Source organism: Lissotriton vulgaris, chromosome 4_1 (genome assembly GCF_964263255.1).
Source record: "Lissotriton vulgaris chromosome 4_1, aLisVul1.2, whole genome shotgun sequence".
Classification (NCBI taxonomy): domain Eukaryota; kingdom Metazoa; phylum Chordata; class Amphibia; order Caudata; family Salamandridae; genus Lissotriton; species Lissotriton vulgaris.
Genome location: NC_141691.1, coordinates 1,419,961,246 through 1,419,983,147, shown reverse-complemented (window position 1 = coordinate 1,419,983,147; position 21,902 = coordinate 1,419,961,246). Strand labels below are relative to the sequence as shown.

Below are 21,902 nucleotides of genomic sequence, written 5' to 3'. Positions count from 1 at the left end.
ATACATTATTAAAAAGAATTAAAGTTTTTAGAGTAAGCATGAGACCTCGCATACTAGAGTCTGGAAGGCGTGTAAAAGTTCGACATCCTCAGTTGCACTGTGGACTTCATCGGACCCGTAGTCGGCCCCAGTTGGATACCTCTGACTGATGGGACCATTTTCTTTTCGGCGACTCCCTGTGTTATCTGTGGATTGCCAACTTTAGGGCGGCGGGTCACAGGGCTCTTCAGGATGGTATCCTTTAGTTGGTTTTCGAGTGCCATTTTAACTTGATGGATGAACTTGCCTATCCTGGCTAATAAACATGTTGTGGTTTCAGAGAAACACCAATCTGAGGCCACTCTGCAAGTTCTGTGGCCCAAGATGCGTAGTGCCGGACGTAGCAATCGCTGTCGGTCACTGGCCAGCTTAGTGCAGCAACATAGCAAGTGTAGCCAGGATTCTCTGCGATAGTTGCAAAGTCGGCAGGCAGTGGCTCCGTCCGAGCGTGCCCAACGTGGGTTGAAGTACGTTATCCTGTGGGCCAAGAGGCGCATAAACAGAATTTTTTGTCTTGCTTCGATTGTTAGTGAGTCTTGTAAATATGGTTGAGGTTTACCAGGAGTGTAGGACTTGTCCAAGGCCAACGTTAGCGGGTTGGGCCGGAGGGAGGAAAGGTCTAGCTCAAAGGAAATAGACTGGACTTGGCGCTTGACGGCTTTTGCCCAGGCGGAATAGGGGATTTTGTGTAAGTGCAGACTCCGCCCCTCGATCTTCAGAAGATCAATGGCTAGTTCCACCTTGGCTTGCCATGGGGAGCCCACTTCCCCAAAGATGGTTTTTAGCGAGTGCTTCAAGGTGTTTTCGGGCGACTTCAGAGATCTGATGTAGTATTTTAGCAACTCCCCCAGTAGTACCAGTTCAGGACGTTTCAGGCCTATTTCCAGTTTCACCCTGTTATTCCGTGCCCGTTTGGGGGCTCGTAGCACCATCTTGTATGCTTTCACCTGTGCCGCTTGGACCACTTTCTCAAAAGCCCCTGGATAGGCTATATGGCCGTACGTGATGGCGGGGATCAATTTAGCCCTGAGTACTGTCAGCATCGGATCTGCAGAGGGACTGGCCAGGCCGTGGCTTAGACGTCTTAGAGATGTAATTATTTTGTCAATTTTTGGTTTAAGCGTCTTCAGATGTTTGAATGCAGTAGCCCTCTCTGATACCCATGTGCCCAGATAGTTGTAGGATGGGGCCGTGGTGATTCGGTGTTCCCCCAGAGACCCTGCTCTAAGCCATACTTTAAAATATTTTGTGTCACCCCTGTGCACAAAAAAGTAGTTTCAAATCATAAATACCAAGTCCTATTTCGCAGACTCTGGATTTGTTTACTTTTTCAGTGGTAACATGGGTGAAAATTTGGCCAAGGTGCCACCTTTTCTAGTGATGTGAAAGTAGGTTTTTTCCATGATTTGGAGATTTTCTACTGGTCATCCCTGAGAAGTGGGTGGATAAACACACATACATTTGTGGGTATCCACATAACTCTTGCACATAGATATCAGCCCGGGACAATGCACACAGTTTTACTCAATTAATTGGCTGGGATAGATGCCTTTCCAGGCTGAAAATGAGACCCCACTATATTTAATGAAGGTGTAGGTGAAAGGCTGACTAACAGTTTAAAATATTTTCCCAATCGAAAAATAAAATTTGTCGAACTGATTTACATTACTTTTCATGTCTCCTTTACACGTGCTGGAAAGCACGTGTAAAGGAGACATGAAATACATTGTGTACAAAGTGTCGCACCTAGCTGTCCCTCTTTTGTTGAGCCTAGCAACAGCACACATGCGATGCTTGCTTTGTGGCATGCTGTAGTAGAGTATGCTGTGAAGGCCTCGCCCACTCCTAGCATATAGGTGAATTGGACAATCGTTGTACTGATGGAAATTGATTGTAGATTATTAGTGGTATACCTGAGATTCTTTTAGGGGGGGGGGGACAACATGCCGATTAGTGAAATGGATGAAACCTCACCCTACCTAGCCCACTCATGGAGCGAAATTGGTCTATAAAAACAAAATACCCACATCTAGAAAAGCGGTCACATTTGAGGTGTTTTGGTTTCAAGGTTCCTGCTGAGATCAGAGCTAGACTTGCTGGGAGAGCTTGCCCTCATGCAACAAGGTAATTCTGGCGGTGCAGGTTAGTATACTCAAGGTAGTACCTGCAAGCCTGGAATGTGACGGACAAGACCGAAGCGGAGAACTGGAACATTTTGGAACAGACTGGTATCTGGACAGTGGTAATGAACTGGGTAATGCTTGCAGAGACAAAGCTAGATGGACCAGGCATATACTGTATGACAAGGTACTGTACAACAAACAATAGGGAGGCAATCCAAGTTCAAAGCAGAACAATAGACTATCATAAAGAACAGTTTGTATGCTCCTTGGAAAGTGATCTCTCTGAGTTGATCAGATCTTACAATAAAGCAAGGAGTAGCTAATCTCACGAAGCCATGGAAGACACCCACCAGCTACTATGGAAGAGGAGTACTGGGTGAGTCTCTATGCTGGAGGCATCAAGCCTCAAAATCTCACTGGTGTGATCTGTAATAATAATCAGGATTACAGTGCAAACCCAATAGAATAAAGCAAGGAACACGTAATACAGAAACTGGAGTCTGGGAGAGGAAAAGCAGGGCCAGATTCAAGAACGGGTACAATGCACAAAGAACTAACAATGGAAGCCAAGCCTAGGAATTCTGCACTCAAACAAGGGTAGAAGCAAAAAGAACAGATGCACGGAATGCAGAGTAACTGAAACATTCACCACCAGTCACAGATCTGGGTTTAATACATAATTTGCTTGCTCACTGTGCCACCCCAGTTTGGTCCCAGCCCTATGCAAATCAGTCTTTTCCCTTCTCCCCATGGGAACATTCAAGCCCAAACTGCCAGGCCAGGTCCTCCCTGGATCGGAAACAAACATCCTGGGCCCAGTTTTGGGGTTCCACACTGATTTCATTAGGTGGGTCTCTAAGTTCATGATTTAAAAAACCCAAAAGTAAACGTTACAACCTTTTAGTCAAACGAAGACTATGAGAAAAACCAAGTAAGGCCTAGGAGATCTGACTTCGAGCTCCCAGACAGAACTCTCAAATCAAGAATGCATTTGCTTGGGGGGGGGAGGGGGATGTTGCTTGCTTGCTAGATACTTATAGCATCTCGTTGCAGCTGCCCACTAACACTGACATTTGTTAGGCTGAATTTTAAACTGTGCTCAAAATGCATGTTTTCCCTTTTTTCTATAAATAGTATGCAAGTTTTTTGAAACATATAGAATAAGAGTATATATATATATATATATATATATATATATATATATATATATATATATATATATATATATATATATATATATATATATATATATATATATATATATATATATATATATTCACTGAAAAAACCATAGGTTATAGACCATATATAGTTAGGAATTCGCATTTACAAAACCTTATTTTACTCACACAAAACCATTGAAATTCCATATATAGTTAGTTGCACTAACTATATATCGCGCACCCGCAATCCACTGCTGATGATGTCACATATTACATCATTCATGACATGGTCAGTGACATCACTGATGACATCACTGATGACATCTCATTTGACATTACTGATCACATCACTGATGATATAATTCATGTGATAATACAATGAACCTCTTCAGACTCTAATATAACCTTAGATACAATCAGTGTAAACAGACACTCACAGACTGTCACTCATCCATGGAGTTACTCACACACCTAGTCAGTCATGCAAAGAATCAATCACACCTCCATTTCCTCAACTATACAGTTATATAAACTTTACTTATTCAAACATATACTACCACATATTTACTCTCTTATACAATCCCTGATACAAGTTCACAATGATCCATACAGCCACTCACACATTCACTGGCTCTTATGCACAGTTATTTATATATGTCAACTCTCACATGTACTGTGTTTTACATATGTACTTACTTTGACATGTAGCACTGAGATATCCATTCACTCACCAATACTCATGCACACAGTCAACCGCCCACACAGCTGTTTCCACATGCACTTTTGAAACCATACATCTAGTGAATCAACTGCTCACACATCTATGCACAGTCATACACCTCCCAGCCACCCACACACACACTCAGTCTCCCATACAAATACTTGGGCAACCAATCAATAACCCACATAGTTACTCATATAGCTACTTATCAACACATGCAACAGTTTACAGAACAACAGACATAATGATGCACAAATTAAGACAGTTTAGTCACTAACCCATGCACTCAGTGAGACACATTTAATCACTCACTCATACAGTCAGTCATGCACCTACTAAATCCTTCATCCAGACACTTATACATCCACTCATTCTTCAATATGTAAGACATATCTTAACTTTACAGAAACATACAGTCACTGGATGTTGTCATCAGTGATGTCATTTGAGATGTCATCAGTGATGTCATCAGTGATGTCACTGACCATGTCATGAATGATGTAATATGTGACATCATCAGCAGTGGATTGCGGGTGCGCGATATATAGTTAGTGCAACTAACTATATATGGAATTTCAATGGTTTTGTGTGAGTAAAATAAGGTTTTGTAAATGCGAATTCCTAACTATATATGGTCTATAACCTATGGTTTTTTTCAGTGAATTTTCAAGGTTTTGTAAATGCTAATTCCTAACTATATATGGTCTATACCCTATGGTTTTTTCAGTGAATTTTGAAGGTTTTGTAAATGCTAATTCCTAACTATATATGGTCTATAGCCTAGGGTTTTTTCAGTGAATATATATATATACATACATATATAAACATATATCATCTGTATATCTATATAAATACAAACATATACTTATATGCATACAGATGCATGTTATTTACATGAAAGTTGAAAAAACACTAATAAAAGCAAAGCTAAAAAGCCACCTCATTACAAACAGAATGGCTTTAACTTAAACGAGGGCGAGATCTATTGCATTTTCAATGCTTGTTTACTTTGGTTCTATCAAGAAGGCATTCAGATGTGTCACACATTTGCCATAAATTCTGAATGTTAGCAGTCTAGTTGCACATTAGATCACTGTAGTAAAGCTACTGCTCACCAGGGACGTCTGCTGCTGGTATTCAAAGTGCATGTTTCAGTCTGCATGTCAGAATTTTTTTAATGAAATAGAAGAGGATTTGAGAAGTCACTCAAAATGATCCCTAATTTTTCTTTCTGAAGCACTAATCATACTTTCTATGGCAAAATTAACCCCTCATGTTGTTCCTTTTTAAATTGAGTGTTTTCAGACTTACCACGTCATTCCAATCAAGATGGCTTCTGGTGTGCCATACTTTTGTCATAAGTAAGACTGTTAGCGCTCTAGTTGTTCTTTAGAACACTCTGGGACATTCTGTCATTGGGCTATACTTGGGGTACATCTGGGTGATATTTGGGCTACATTTAGGCTCTTTTGTCTCTGGTTGCCATCTTGGGAGACTGTATGTCAGAATTTTTTAATGAAATTGAAGGGGGTTTGAGAAGTCACTCAAAATGTGCCCTAATTTTTCATTCTGCAGCACTAATCATACTTTCTATGGCAAAATATACCCCCTCATGTTGTTTCTTTTTAAATTAAATGTTTTAAGAGTTACCACTTTATTCCAATCAAGATGGCTTCAGGTGTGCCATACCTTTGTAATAAGTAGGACTGTTAGCGCTCTAGTTGTTCTTTAGAACACTCTGGGACATTCTGTCATTGGGCTATACTTGGGCTACATCTGGGTGATATTTGGGCTACATTTGGGCTCTTTTGTCTCTGGTGGCCATTTTGGGAGACTGCATGTCAGAATGTTTTAATGAAATAGAAAAGGATTTGAGAAGTCACTCAAAATGTGCCCTAATTTTTCATTCTGTAGCACTAATCATACTTTCTATGGCAAAATATACCCCCTCATGTTGTTTCTTTTAAATTAAATGTTTTAAGAGTTACCACTTTATTCCAATCAAGATGGCTTCAGGTGTGCCATACCTTTGTAATAAGTAGGACTGTTAGCGCTCTAGTTGTTCTTTAGAACACTCTAGGAGGCTGCAGTAGAACACAAAGGAATCAACTGACAGTCTCTGTCCTTGTTGGATGTACATGTTTTACTGAGAATGTCAGACTTCATTTTCACATGACTGAGAAAGATAATGTGAATTTACAGAAAATATGCTTTCAGTTTAGCTTATAGATCCCCTTCCAAACCACTGTGGGAAAATCATGAGATATTAGTTTTTTTTCAAACAATATTCATGATATCATAGCAGAAGGTTTTTTCACATGGTAAAATCACCTTAGAACCCACCACAATTCCTAAAACGGGTATGGCACCATCAACAAATGATTTATAATGTAACTAAAGTCCTAAAACCCTCTATTAACTACAATGCTTTTTAATGAGGTGCTATCATGTATATTGGTCCCAAGATGGCTGCCAACACTTCTTGGATGAAGTGCTGACAGCCAATCAGATCAGATGTGTGGTTAGGCTCCGCCCAGATATATATCTTTTTTTGAACCTAAATTACTCAAAATCCACTGGAGCACATATATTGAGACCTAGCAAAGGCACATCGGGCTAACAGTCCCTACAATTTTGCCAAGTTTCGTGCAAATCCATTCAGCCGTTCGAGCTAAAAGTGAGGCCAACCGCCATATGGAAATTAACATGGGAAAAACGCGTTTTGGGACCCCCCTTTTTTCTCGGCCCCCCCTTGATGAACCCCCCCCCAAATTGTCAGGGGCTGCTCAGAAACAAAATGTTCAATTTTCCTGAAAATTTCAGCCAATTCCGCCCACAAACGCCAAAGTTATTAGACATAGAATTTTCAAAAATCCCATAGAGAAAAAATCCTAACTATATATACCTACTGGCGACCGCCAGTAGGTAATATATGAATTCTCGCCACAAACAGCCATTCACAGGTAGAAATGACGATGAGTAGACCCTTTCACTGGTGCCAAATTTCAAGTGCTTTATTGTGCCGATTGTTTGCCCAGCAAATCCGCCATGACGCGTTACGCTTCTAATACGAACCTTGATCACATTGATATACACATACATATATTATAATCTTTCAAGTCAGTGTGCCTGTTTATTTTATTTATTGTTTTTAACCAAGAATGCTAACCAAACTGCAAAACCCTGTTTGGATTTTATTTCCGTTTAACGTAATCACTAGGGTGTATCCACCGCGACTACCAATAAACCTGAAACAATGCTCAGTGTATGTTCCAAAACAAAACTGGTTTCTAGCTTGAGGCATAGCCCCTCCCAAGTCACTGCTAACTTGTTATGATTCAAGACCAAACTAATAACCTTCATTTGCATTGTAAATAACAATGCTCCGTATGAGTTGGGATCTGTCGCATTTGTAGAAAGGGCTTTTCATGAAAGTGCAAAGGAGATGTTTAATGAGCAAAACAGTTTTGTTTGTTACGACATGCCAGGGCAGCTTCAGGTAGTGTTAGGACAGCAGCATTCTTGAACAACGTACCATGTAAATTATTTTTTTAGTTCAAATTCTCTTTGAATTCTTAATTCTTTATATAATTTTTAACCTCAAATCGGTCGACCACCCCACTAATTTCCCTTTATTGTTCATTTCCCACTTTTCCTTAGGGGGGAGTAAGGTGGGGTGAATGTTTTACTCCCGGTTTTCTCTTTTTACCCTGTCTTTCTTTTTCTTTAGAAAAAATGTGATCTGTTCCCCTTCTGCTTCAAGGTTTTTTTTTTTTGTATTACCTCAATTTTTTTTCCTTACAGGCAAACATGCTTGTTATTGATAAAGGTTTGTATTCCTGATTTACCCTCTCCCACCGCCACGTCTATTTTCCTAATTAAAAAAAAAAATGTTTTTTTTGTTTATTAAAAAAAAAAGATTTCTATAGAAGTATCTCTGTATGAGTGTTGCATTTCAAACTTCTCATTTTTCTGCAAGCTAAAATAAACCACACACTCCTCAAAAGTGCTGTAAGTTTATTTTCTTTGAGCAAAATAAAGAAAGCACGAGTATTCTAAGGTTAATACAAGTACATGAGTAGTTATATTCCCAGTCGACCCTGGTTTTCCAAAGTCATTTTGCCAACAAAGTTTGTAGACATTGTGCTTTAGAATTTGGGCATAATGAGCACCTGAAATGCTGTATTGTTGAACAGCATTGACTACTATACCAACAAAGAAGAATATTTGTATTTCATAGTGTGCTTTAAATTTGTGATTTTATATATTGCTTACAGCAAATACAACACCTGGTCCCCAGCAGGACCTGGATCCCAGAATAACATTGTTACTACACCATCTTTCTTTTCTGTTTTTGAAATTTTATGTTGAGAATTGTTTCTGCCAGTCTTTACACTCGGTGAATTGTGCACATTCCGATAGTTGATTCTTTGAAGAAAAAAATAAATGTTTTGTAGCAAGCTTCTAGTCTCCTTTCACCTCTATCAAGAATTCATGTTGTGAGGGTGAGCGCATGTCTGATCATTTGAGGTGCTGCCCAGCTGATATTCTCTGAACACGGACCCTTAGAGTCCAGACTGTCCATTTAAGACGAGAGTTTCAATAGTAAACGTTTGCAGAAGTTTTTAATAGTGTCAAGAGGGGTTCTGTCTTGGAGAGGGTCTGAGGGCCTTCTATATTTGGGGATTTTAGACTACCTTTCACCTGCCACCATTCAAAATCATCTTGATTTGTTGTTGAATCAGGTTAGCAAGTGATCATCAGAGGTTTCTGACTGGGTTATATAATAGACTAGGCTTTGCAAATATTTTAGGGCTTCACATTTTCTTAAATTTGCACCAAAGAACTTGATTGGAAAGATTAATGTTTTAATTTCACATTGTGTTTGAATGTTTTCAATACTGTAAAATTTTATTTAGTAAGTTTTTTTTAATGACTGCTAAATTTGAATTGAGGGTAAATAGAGCTTTCTTAGTAGGCTTTATTTCGTTATTTTTGCATTTGTTTGAGACATGTTCTAGGTGTTTGCTTTTGTAAGTCTTTGCATACTGCCATCAGCGTTTTGGGGGTGCCTCTGTAAATAATGTTAAAGTAGTCCAAGTCGGGCAGGACAAGGGTTTAAATTAGTCCCACTGGGATTACTGAGATTATTTTGCTGAGAAGGGAAAGCTGAATATTCATCCCTTTTACCTCTGTGATGGTATGGAATGAGTTAAAGTTTGGAATTAAAGTATTGATTGAGAACCAAGACCCAGGGCCTTGTAATAGCAGCTGCAACATTTTTTTCTTCATGTTGCGCCAGCCAATTGCAGTTCTCTAGACTCCTACTGGATCATCTAATCCGAATTTTTGCCTCCCCCCCCCCCCCCTGTAGGTTTTTCTTTTCCAGGTATTGTTGCTGTATAAACCGTTATTTCTCTAAACCAACTAAACATATTTACACCAAATGACAAAGTGTGCTTTCTTGATTTACATCAAATTTGGCAGAAAGCTTGATATATTTCTGTTCAGCCTCGCATCTTTATTGTTCTCGAATTTGCTCCATGAATATTGCATGGGGAAAAAAGCTTTTTGGGGCTTCCCTTTTACCAAAGTAATTAGCAAAACAAAAAATGTTTTTCCTGTGGAAAATCTTACTCCTGGGTTGGGGTAGGGATGTAAGTGTGTGTTAGTTAGTTAGTTAGTAATGGATCTGTTCTTGCCTTAGTAGATATATTTTCTCGGGATGAATTTATGTGATAACCGGATGTCACTTTATTGCTTATGCCGGTATCCCACACTTCTAGACATCACATATTCTTGTTCATGACATGTCAGCAAATAATTTAAAAAAATGATGGTGGTGGTAACAACTTGTAATTGTTTTGTTACAGAATATCAAGGCTCTTTGATGGCACAGAACCTATTGTGTTGGACAGTCTGAAACAGCATTATTTTATTGATCGAGATGGACAAATGTTTCGATATATCCTTAATTTCATGAGAACTTCAAAACTTTTACTTTCTGATGATTTTAAGGTAAGTCTAAGTAACCTCGTGTACAAATGAATGTGAAATGTTTGATCTAAAGTATATACTGTGCAATAGAGGTGACTTTCATTGTTGCCCTTTCCAGGTCAGTGTGACATGTTCAATCTCTTGAGTTTCTTTTGTGTACTTACATATTCCATTAGTACACAAGTAATGTTTAGTATTTATAGTAATTAGCATTTAAAAAACAGAACACCTGTTAAAAAGAGATGCTTTTTTTTATTGTTGCTGGCCAAGAAAACAGGCACCTGATTACATATGAACAATAATGCATTTGTTGCCCTGAACTTCTGGTCGTTTTGTATACTCATTCTGAATTTGGTGTTTAATCTATGAGATTGTGAAGACATTGTAAGAATAGGTCTTTGAGATGAGTACACAAGTTCTAGTTGATCCCAGATGTTAACACTTGAATTAATTTAATGTTGACTTGGAATTAAAATATTTGCATCTATTATGTGCCTTGTCTAGCATGCTGTGGTAATCATCATGGTTCTTAAATTGCAGTATCAATCAACTTTCCACCAAAATATATGAAGATGTAAAATAGAGGAATATTCATATAACCAGCATCTGAATGAAAATATTATTTCTTGCATCTCTTCTGTTTAATGTTAGTGGCGTAATTGCATGAACATTGATCGTCCTGTTTTCCGTTTTACTTCAGGTAGAAGTGTGGATTTGTGATCATTCATAATGTATTGACATTTGGGTTTTTCTCTTTCTGTGGACTTTGTGGTACAGAAGAGTTGTGGGTTTGGTTGAAGCCTCAATTAACCTTAAGTGCCTAATTTCTTTTCTAGCTACTGATACTGTGACTAAAGGGGATCCAGGTTTGTTCAGGGTCACAGTATATAGTTTAGCTTGCTATATTTCTTAGTAATGCACCAGTATTCTTGTAGAGTTTGAATTCGGAAATGTGGACTTATATTATCATGCGACCAAAAAGTGCTGAAAAGTATTTAAATTGGACGTCCGTCAAATTTGATGTCAGTTAAGAGTTGACCTGGAATATGCATATCTGGAAACTATAAACAAGACTGATAAAATCTATATCATAATTGTAAACTTGTATGTATGGGAACAGTCCCCAGCTATCCAGAAAGTGTCATATAGTGAGTGAAAATGTACGAATTAAATGTTTAATAAAGTGAACATTTTGCCTGTCATTCCATAGTGAATTAATGTTGGCATCCCAAAACGATTTTTTGCAATGTTAATCTTTGTGTGTGTGGCATATGTGTGGATTAAAAAAACATTGCCTCTGTATTTTCTACCTGTTTAGGATTACACTCTATTGTACGAAGAAGCCAAATATTTTCAGTTGCAACCTATGCTGATGGAGCTGGAAAGGTGGAAACAAGATCGAGAGGCTGGGCGGTTCTCTAGGCCTTGTGAGTGCGTAGTGGTTCGAGTTGCCCCTGATTTGGGAGAACGGATCACTTTAAGTGGAGACAAATCTCTGATTGAGGAGGTCTTTCCAGAAATTGGGGACGTGATGTGCAATTCGGTCAACGCGGGCTGGAACCATGACTCGACGCACGTCATCCGGTTTCCACTGAATGGATACTGCCACCTAAACTCTGTCCAGGTTTGTTGAATATTTGATGCTTGCTATTTGTTAATTTCCCATACTGTAGGTGTGAATCAGGTTTATATCAAAATTTTGCAAAAATGAAACCACGCATTGGTCATAGTTATATTGCATATTTGACAAATGTTTTATGTAAACCTTTTTAACCATGTGACTTGTTTAGTCATTGTTTTATTTGGAAACTGTGTTTGCACATATAACCTGCCTTTATTTACATTTAATAATGTGGCTACTTTTGTCCATCTGTGTAGGACTCTGCACGTTTTTTTAAATATGAAAGTTAATACTGGTCCACAAAAATTGGAAAAAAAAATTGACATTTACTTTTAAATGCATAGTAATGATTTTGCAAGCCACATGGGTAATCCTATTACCTCACAGAAGTACAAACTTAACTTGCCATTTCTTGTTTTTCTATGGTTTGAGCACAGGATCCTTAATTTTCACTGTGATGTACGTTATTTTGCCACCTACCCATTTCCAAAACCTACTCCGTTCCCCATACCTGCCTAATTAAAACATTGTAGCAGCCTGTGTTCGTTTCGCATTGATGTGACATAGTGTTTTAGATTGAAATCTCTCACCTAATCATTAGGTACAGAAAAGCATAATAACTGCTCAGCATGAAAAAAAATTGAAGTCCGTTTTACCTGATCAAAATTATGATTGTGGCATTTATACACTAGTGTAGGAAATGTTTTTCGAATTTAATGTCCCTCCTAAGGTTATTTTTACCATCCTAAATGGCATCCCTAAAATGTTTACAATTCCAAAGATGTCAAAAACAATTTTGAGGGAATATAAACATTGACCAAGCTTTAAGTAGAACACTAGAGGTTAGAAAGGCTGATGTAGTTTAAAAGCTCTCCTTTTTCTCCAGTATGTATTGCGTTCTTTGCTGTTTTTCACCCCTTTTTTTGCTTTTTCCTGTCACCGAACCTTTCTTACCCTTTTGTTGGTCTTGCCTGGCGTTAGCTGCGCACATGCGTTGCCCTCACCATGTGAGGACTTCTTGGGATCAATACGGATTCCGAAACTTTTAGAGGCGGACTTGAAGCCCCGCCCACCTTTTTCGTTCGCTGGCATCATCCTCCATGCAAAACACTGGCTCACGATTGAAAAGGAGGCTTCTTAGTCCCTCCTTGTTACCGTCCTGTCTTTTTTTTTTTTTTTTTTTTTAGCCCTGCCCACCGGGATTGGATGTTTTACTTGCGGCATTACACTTTGGGCATTGTATACTCGGTGAGCACTATCTTATTTCAGATGCTCAGCAGCCCCATCGGTGGCCGGCTGTGGTGTGTGTGACTCGCTGTCCGGAGGTGTGCTGTGAGCGGCTGTTCTTATTTTATGGTGTTTTTTTCTCGTTATTTGCAGCTCGCTATGCACGCTTTTATTTTGACAATACTTTCTGCTTATTTACACAGCACTTGGGGCGCTTAATGGCAGCTCACTGTAGTTCAATGGTTGTAATTCCTCACTCATACCGACAGCTGCCCATGTTTTAGTTCTCCATGCCGCCCAGCCCTGCCCTCATGCCTTCCGGGCTCGGTCACTCCCTTACTTACAGTCTGGCTGTTCTTCTGAAGTTCTAGGTCCCCGTGCCCTCTTCCAAGGGCCTTATTTACCTTTCCATCTTCGTGGAAGGGAATGTCCAGGCTGCAGGCAGTTTCGTAGTCTGGGTAGGAATTCTTCAAGGAACATACTTCCATCTGAGACTTGACCCCGAACTACAGCTTTACAGTCCTGCCACCGCGAACTGCACAGTATCAACCATTGCTTCCCTGACACTGTGCTGCCGTCATCTGGGTATTGCCTTCTGCTCCCCTGAGGGACATTGGCTTGTGCCTCCTACGTTACAGGATTTTATGACTGTTCACTTGCAGGCGTGCCTGTATATGTCTTGACCTATGTGGGCGGGTGCCTGCCTGTTAAGTCGGGGGAGGGGCTGTATATATATGATAGTCAGAGCACCTGTGTTTTTAAAAGACATAGCATGGGTGCCTGGCGCGTGGGCCTGTATGGCAGTTAACCGTTGTGTTAAGGAGAGTGAGGCTACATGGGAGCGTGTGCTTGTTAAGTTTGTGTGCCCGTATGCCGTGTCCATCTGTAAGTATTCACTGTTGAATCCCAAACCTATTCACTTTCACAATGCTTGTTAAGGAGCACAGGAGTTGAAGGGGAGACATCTCGGGTAGGATTGTGAGGATTCTCCCTGCCCGCAGTTCCCACTTGTTGAGAAAATTGTTACCTCGGCTTTCACATCTCCAATACTCGTGAGCTGCTGTTTGAGAGGTGTCATAGATTTCTCCTTGCGTTCCCATCAGAAAGCTGTCAGGTGCTTCCGAGAGGCCCGCCTCCTCCCAGGCGGTGATATACGGCGGTGCCATCCACTGTTCGGTGCTTCTTACCAACGGATCACAAGCCCCATCAGCGCCTATTGATCTCCTCGGACATTGCATTTGAGACGTTTCAAAAGCGGGATAATTACTGGCAAGTGCTCTATTGGTTTTATTACAGCGCATCGATTAGCGGGCGCTTTGAACCCTGTGTTTTGTTCAGTTCACTTTTAAATGCGATTCATCCTCCTTTTACCTGCAGTCTCGGGGACAAACACCTCTGTATCGGTGACACTGGTCACCTTCCTCCGAGCACAGGTCTCTCTGCCTCCAAAGGAGGGGTGTGCCCTCTGCTACGCGCAGCTGCTCTCACCTTGGGTAGTGCGGAGTCATTGGACTAGGCTTCATTTACCCCTGCTGGTTCTACAACCCTTTCGGGAAGCAGTGGAATGCCTGCTTGGCTTCTGGTGTCAGGCCTGGTCAGCTGGGCTCCCAGTAGAACCTGTACATATCCCCCTAATTTTTATGTCTGATCAGGTCCCAATAAAACAAGCATTTGCAATGCAAATATGTCTTGCATTTAAGTGACTTTAAGCTTTTGGCATTGTAAATGACAATGCCTTATATTTGTTTTAATAATGAAAACAAAAATAAAAAGCATTGTCATTTGCAGTGTCAATAGCTCAAACTTGCGTAAATGCAAGACCTATTGCTTTGCAAATGCTTATTTAAATCAGCCTTTCTGTTCTTTTTTTGCACTGTAACTGGTAGTTCTTTAAGTATCACTTAATATGTTCCCCCCTTAATATGGACATAAAAAAATATTGTGAACTCACGGGGTAGCCAAAGGTTTGAATTATATTTGAGAGATCCTAATAGAAAAGTCTGTCATGTTTTGACACATGTACCTTTTGTACACAGTTTCATGTAGACATCCTTGAGAGTTTAAAGGGTAATTTTTGAAGATGGTTTGGGGCTGCCTTTTATCACTCTCCGCCAATAATTAATAAAAAAATATTTGTCTTTCGTGTCAAAGTGCGGGTCTGGTAAGTGAAGAGTTGAGAATAGTAAAACTTTGCTATTAAAATATCTGACACTTCCATGGCCTTGAATCTTTCGTAGGCCCTACGGCTTTGAATAGTGTCCTTTCACAAGGTTTGGAATCCTGCTAGCATTTGAGCACATGAATTTCAAAGCAGCATTGCAATAGTACTCTGTCAATATAATTTGATCTTTTTTATGACCAGCTAATGAGGAGATCAACATTCATCTCCACCCAAGGCAGCTATCTTAGATTATTGAAACGTGAAATGTACATTTTGGGGAAGTCTCACAATGGAGGAGGGATGTTTTTTTTTTTTTTTTTGAATGGATGAAGGAAATCCTTGCCGAAAATCTGTAGTTTTAAGTGTATACCTTTATTTTCTATTTGTCAGTCTTTCATAGATTTGCATTCAATGAACATAATTCATGTGAAGGAATGTCAAGACGTGAGTCTTACCTCTTAACAAAATTGTTCTGCAAACAGCATGTCTCATTTGTGACTTGGATGTGGCATTCCCAACAAAGCACAGTAATGACTTGTGAAGATGTGCTGTATTCTCTGTTTTCTGCATTGCATATTTCTTGCAACACTATATTTGCCTGCAGAGTTACAATTTCTTTCCCTCTGGTGGAATGTGTTGTAACCAATCTGGGAAGCTGCCTATTTGCTTCCAGGTGGAAGAAGAAGTTGGCCTAAAAAGCCTCCTATTTTGAAATATGTTCCTTTTTATTGAAACCACCCTCTAGACGCATTTAAGAAGAATTCGTTAGCAACTTAGCCCAGTCTGTATGTCTCCAAGCAATTTTGCCATCCTATATGTTCAGGGCTCTTTCTACATCATTTGGAAGGGTTTTGTGAACAAAATGTAAATATATCGGAGCTGGAGGTGAATTTGAATGTATAATAAAGTCTGGTGAAGAATTGGATTTGGTAGTGACACTTTCAAAGGAGGGTCGGAATTGGGCATGGTCAGAAGAGGTGTTTCCAGCTTAATTTTAAATCCGAAAAAATAGGCTAAAGTCAACATTCCCCAGGCTTCTCATTACTTAAATGATCGTGCTGCTCAGTTAAAGACCATAGTACCATTCCCAAATAAATATTTTTATTGCATGCTCCTGGAACCGTAGACTTGATTGGTGGAAGTGGATTAAGTAATCAGCAAAAACATTGCCCAACTAATCGACTAATAGTTGCAATGATGGTTACATCTGCCACAATGCTGTTTTCTCGATACTTTTAACTTTTTACTTTACATGATGTATTTTGTGCAATGATCAATTCTCGTCTCTGCATTACATCTTGATTAAATTAATCACTATAATCTGCTCAGTTAGTGATTTTCTCACTCTTGGTGAGGTAGATCATGATAATGTTCCCTTGTATAGTGGCGCATTTCTCTGTATTTAGTTTCCTTCGTACTTAATCGAAAATGTTAAATGTACTTCTTATGTAAGTGTGGCCTTTTCAAAGTACTGATCTGGGTGGAGGCTTGTAGCCAAGGTACTGTAGTTGTATTAGACCTTAGATGACGTCCGCTATGTATGACTGCTGAAACTAAGGAGTTGGAGTAAACATTGTAATAGGTCTTGTTGAAGTCTGCATTGTTAGTTCATTTACTGTCTTTCTTTCTCAACAGGTGTTGGAGAGGTTGCAACAAAGAGGATTTGAGATTGTTGGCTCATGCGGAGGAGGGGTTGACTCTTCACAGTTTAGTGAATATGTACTGAGGCGAGAACTCAAAAGGACATGTCGTGTACAATCTGTCTTTCGAATAAAGCAGGAGCCGCTGGACTGAATGAACATTTTTCATATGCAAACTGGGGCGTTTTTGTGCGCAGTTGGGACACCAAATTAGTCCTGCAAGAATCTAAATAAAGCCACATTTATATCTTAGAGACCATACCTGTATTCCTATGGCATCGTACGGACTAATAGTAATCGTGATAAACTCAAGGTGTAAAAAAAATGTAGGAGAATGGAAAAAATGCCAAGAAAAACAACTGTTGTGCTGGCTGTTTAGGATTCTAGGCGTTATGTGAGCACTGTCAAATATAAACATCTGGCCACTCAAAAGAAAAAATAAGAAATTGCTCTGATGGATGCAATTTTTGTTTCTCAATCTGCTGCCTACTTGTCTATTTAGAAGATTTTTAAAACATATTTGTTCCAGGGCACTTGCCTAAACAAAGACCATTTCTGTTTATCAAGGTGTTTGGACATGTTTTCTGACTATGTTCATAAGCACATTGCATTTCAAAGTTGGCTGACTGAAATTTTAAATGTAGTTTGTACAGAAGACGCACAGTTTTAAAAGCATCACAAAATGTGGAGATTATTTTATTGTTTTTTAAATAGTTTTTTTCAATTTTTTTTAACAGTTCAAAGTGCCAGAATCATTTGATAAATCTGCTCTGGTTTGCATTTGCTGCTGTCCTACCGTTTTCCATATTTTATAGTCTGTTTTTTAAAAACAAAAGTGAAAAAATGTCTGCCCGGGAAATGATGGAAGTGTAATAGTGCACCCAAGAGATCGAATCAGTCCCATGTCTTCCTTTTTAACTGGTTTTGATAAGAAGACCACATTTGTCACTTTGTATTACGTAAATGAGACCATGGATTAATCCTGCCATCACTAAAAACTGCATGTAATGTCAGATATGCACCAATAAGAAGCGTTCTGCCTATAAAAATATGCTTCAGTCAAATTTAACTTGTACTTTCTCGGGAAAATATATGACCAACAGGAATTGAAACATGTAAATTAGGAAATGTATGCCTTTTGCAGAACGGAAATTAAGCAGTACACACTGTATGTAAGATATAACTACTCTAAAGCAGGAGTACACAGCAAAGGCATTCACAAGGTGATTTGGGACCAGAGCTCTTACAATGAACAAGTAGTATGTTGAAGCCAGTGTGCTCTTGAAAATCAACTTTCTAAGCATAAGTATCTGGCACAATGCCATCTGATCTTGAACTTGGAGTATTATACCTGAAACAGTGGTCAAGGTTGCTTTTCATAAAATAGACCACATGAAGAACATGTCTTCGCACTGCCAGTCCTTCTTTCTTTTTTGTTAACGCCTTCCTTGTTTATATTTTACTTAAGTGGATCAATATGAGAGCCGGCCTGTTTAGCAAAATTGTCAAGATATTTCTTATAAATGCTGGTCCATTTAAATTGGCTGACTGTAATACCCCGAAGCTGCTTGCTTGCAAAGGGCAAATAACAAGAAATTGTCACTAGGGCACAGATTTGAGCACAAACCAAATATGTTGTCTTGTTTCTCCTTCCGACCCTAATCCTCGTTTCTTCTCCTTAAATATTGTTTTCAGTTTGTCAGATCAATTTTGTATATGATAATATTATAAAAGGTTAAAATTTGATACCTCACTGGTGTTGTAGTTTTTGCCACTTCATGTTGCTTTCAGTCCACCTTATGACTTCGGTGTCTATATAGTTCATGTTTGGAAAATGTTTTGATGTTGCTTCTGCATTTAGAACATGCAGGTTATAAAATGCTTTATGTAGCCTTTGTTCTCACGCATTAATACGTTTTATAGATTCAAAAGCAGTTTCTGATAATCACCATCAGGCTTGGACTTCCCATATGTTTTAAAAAGAAAAAATACCTTGTGTTGGTGGAACATTGCCTTTGCTCATCCACATTGTGCATTCAGTTGTTGTCCTTCTGTGAATTGAGTGTTGACCTGTTTACGCTCTACATCCCTGAGGTTCAGTAGGTTCTCTAGCTTGTGAGTGGCACCCAAAATGATCTTTCACTCCTGGGAGGAGCAATGTCACTTTCATCTATCAGGGGAATCTGGTTATTATTGTTCTTCAGCATTCGATCTTTAATAGAAAATTCCTTCCTTGCACGGGTTATATTGACTACTTGGTCCAGGCAGTAGTAGTATCTAGAGAACTGGTGCTACACAAAACGCAATTTGTAATTAGGTATTGTTGTAGATTGCCAATGCTGCTGAATCTCATATTTAATAAGCTGAACCTCTAATTGTCGGAGATGTGCCAGATTTTTCATAATCAGATTTGATAAAATTTAACAACCAACGTGCTGTTCTTGTTTGGAGAGAATCTCCTCTATACAGATAGAGGCTACAGTTTGTTAAGGAGCCCAGATTTCTGACTTTTGAAGTTGAAAGATGTGCTATCTGAGGGCCTATTTTTAGGTCGCACCTGGGCTGCTTATGCGATGCCCTGCGAGGCATGCTGTATTGAGGTAGGGACTTGAAGCTCCACCCATTCTCTGCCCACATTTTTCATTGGCGTCTGTCATTGTTCACTGTAAACTGTGGCTGGGCATTGGTCAAAAGGCTTAGAAGTCCCTCCTTAGTACCACCTTGTCTCATTCTTTAACCTCCCATGGCGACATCCCCTGTTACGTGTGTGGCTCGGTAGGCATTATTACAGCCTCCAAGCACTATTTTCTTGAATAGCTTTGTCCTGCCTGCTGTTGCAGGCAGGTCAGGCTCTCTCTTAATGCTTTTTAAAACTTGTATAGCATGCATTTGCAATGCAATGGATCTAGCATTTGCAATGTCTTTTATTTGTGTTGTTTTTAAAACAACACATAAATAAAAAGGCTTTGTCATTTACAATGCCAATAGCTCAAACTCTCATTAATGCAGGACCTATGTTGTCCTAGGTCAAATGAGTACCCGATAAATTTTGTGGGCATTTCATTAAACTGCCAACAAACTGGAGCTTTTATGTCACTGCCAGAACCTTGCAGAGCACTCCTGTAGGACATCTCCCCGTACCGGAGCAATATTGATTATTTCTTACAGCAGTTTGTGTTTCTAGATGTGGTGTATAAATTATAGATGTACTGTTTTGAGGAGCACGGGAGTCTGATACTTGCCATTTCACTGTGGTTGAAGCAAAATATCTGGAGGTCAGCAGACGAGTGTGAACATTTTCTTTTGCAAAATGCGTGTGTAACCGGCACACCCCTGTTTATTCAACCCTAGTGTTATTTAATTTTAGACAAATCGGTGCAGACCCGCTTCCTGACTAGCCCCTGTCAGGTCTTTCAAAGAACTGTACTTGCAGACACAACTATGTCTAATGCAGGAATGCACTGTTCGAACTTGCACAGGTGCAACGTAAATGTTTTCGTCCTTTACTTCATCTTTTTCAATAATTTCAACATTATTTTAAACATTTAGCAGTAGCATGTAGTACATGCGTTAATCGATATTGTACCTCCTTTTCAAAGGGAAAGTAACCAACTCAATTGTAGTTCATTAAGTATTTACTATTAGTTTTCAAAAAACTTTTTCAATTATACATGCACATATTCATAGTTCATCTTCATTGAAAATATAATGTACTTTCTTCTGACAAATGCCAAACTAATACTCATATAATAAAGTAGTTTCATCAATATTCGTGATGACTCCCAATGCATTTCGATGCTTCCGCATCTTCATCAGGGGAAATACTGAATAAAAAATATCAAAATATGAAATCAAAAACCAGTATATATATGTTTCTCAAAAGATCATTTTTACAACTTTTGCTCATGCATTATGCCATGTGTAAGTAGTCATGCTATTTCATTAACCAAGCAACCCAGCAATTTAAAAGTCAAACAGTTATTTATATTGTGATTGTGACCTATACATGCCATCAAGTGTGGTATAGTGTAACCAACGTATGCTTTAACCTACATGTGACAGTGTCAAAATGAAGAAGAGAAAAGGTAAATAAATAATGGTAAAAAATGGACATACCCTCCAACCGGGTGCGTGGTCCCTAAATCAACTCTCAGACAAAAACAACTATAACTGAAAGCAAAACAAGACTCCTATAAGTATACACCTACATTGTCGCCATTATGTTTAACACAACCTATAAGCACATATCACTTACTTTCTCTTATCACTCCTTGCAGCTCGGTGAGTCAGTATGCACTATGTAACCTGTAAAACAAATAAACTGCCCTTACTATCTGCGTTGCCCAGTTCTAACATCAGCTCAACACCGTAGTGCAATTGTTCCCGATTCGTACCTTAGGCTTTCTACGGACCGCTGACGCCGGTTCTCTGATTCACTTCCGTGTACCAAAGCACGCGATATCTCAACGTAGGGTGTTGGAGCGTCATATAGCATCCAACATAAACGACGGACGAGTGTCCCCAACCTCTGTGTTTACGCTTCAACATAACTAGAAGTGCCGAGCTAATTACTATGCAAAAAAGTCTGAACTGAAACTCTGAAAAAAATTATCATTATAAAAGTAAAAAATTAACTCCGCAATACCAGTGTTTACTTATGACCCTCATAATCACTTATATTTGCATGTATGGTTAATATATGAGGTATAGCAGAATCGTTTTTATATGAATGTCACTCGTTTTTAGATAATGCTATTCGAGTTGAGTAGATGCTTGAGTATAGCGATAGTCTGTTGTTCATTACCACTGTTGGGAGGTAGGAGCGATGATTAATCAAAAGCGGTAGTCCGTTTTTAATTTTGATGATGGAGAAGTTACGAATCACCCCGATTGCCGATAATGGTCTCAGGTATTGCTGAGTTCATTTTTTACTTTTATAATAATAATTTTTTTCAGAGTTTCAGTTCAGACTTTTTTGCATAGTAATTAGCTCGGCACTTCTAGTTATGTTGAAGCGTAAACACAGGGGTTGGCGACACTCATCCGTCGTTTATGTTGGATGCTATATGACGCTCCAACACGCTACGTTGAGATATCGCGTGCTTTGGTACACGGAAGTGAATCAGAGAACCAGCGTCAGCGGTCCGTAGAAAGCCTAAGGTACGAATCGGGAGCAATTGCACTACGGTGTTGAGCTGATGTTAGAACTG

The 21,902-nt window shown here is 39.2% G+C and overlaps 1 protein-coding gene across 3 annotated transcripts in view; it reads left to right on the top strand.

Moving 5' to 3' along the window:
• The window catches only part of LOC147724068 (BTB/POZ domain-containing protein KCTD1), a 228,548-nt gene extending 210,110 nt beyond the window's left edge, over window positions 1-18,438 (top strand). For all 3 annotated transcript variants that reach the window (XM_086965664.1, XM_086965666.1, XM_086965665.1), the window contains 3 exons: window positions 9,920-10,064; window positions 11,362-11,667; window positions 16,688-18,438. In XM_086965664.1, the coding sequence (XP_086821790.1) occupies window positions 9,920-10,064; window positions 11,362-11,667; window positions 16,688-16,846 (610 nt within the window). In that variant the 3' untranslated portion in view covers window positions 16,847-18,438. The remainder of the gene's footprint in view (window positions 1-9,919; window positions 10,065-11,361; window positions 11,668-16,687) is intronic.
• The last annotated feature ends 3,464 nt before the right edge of the window (window positions 18,439-21,902 follow it).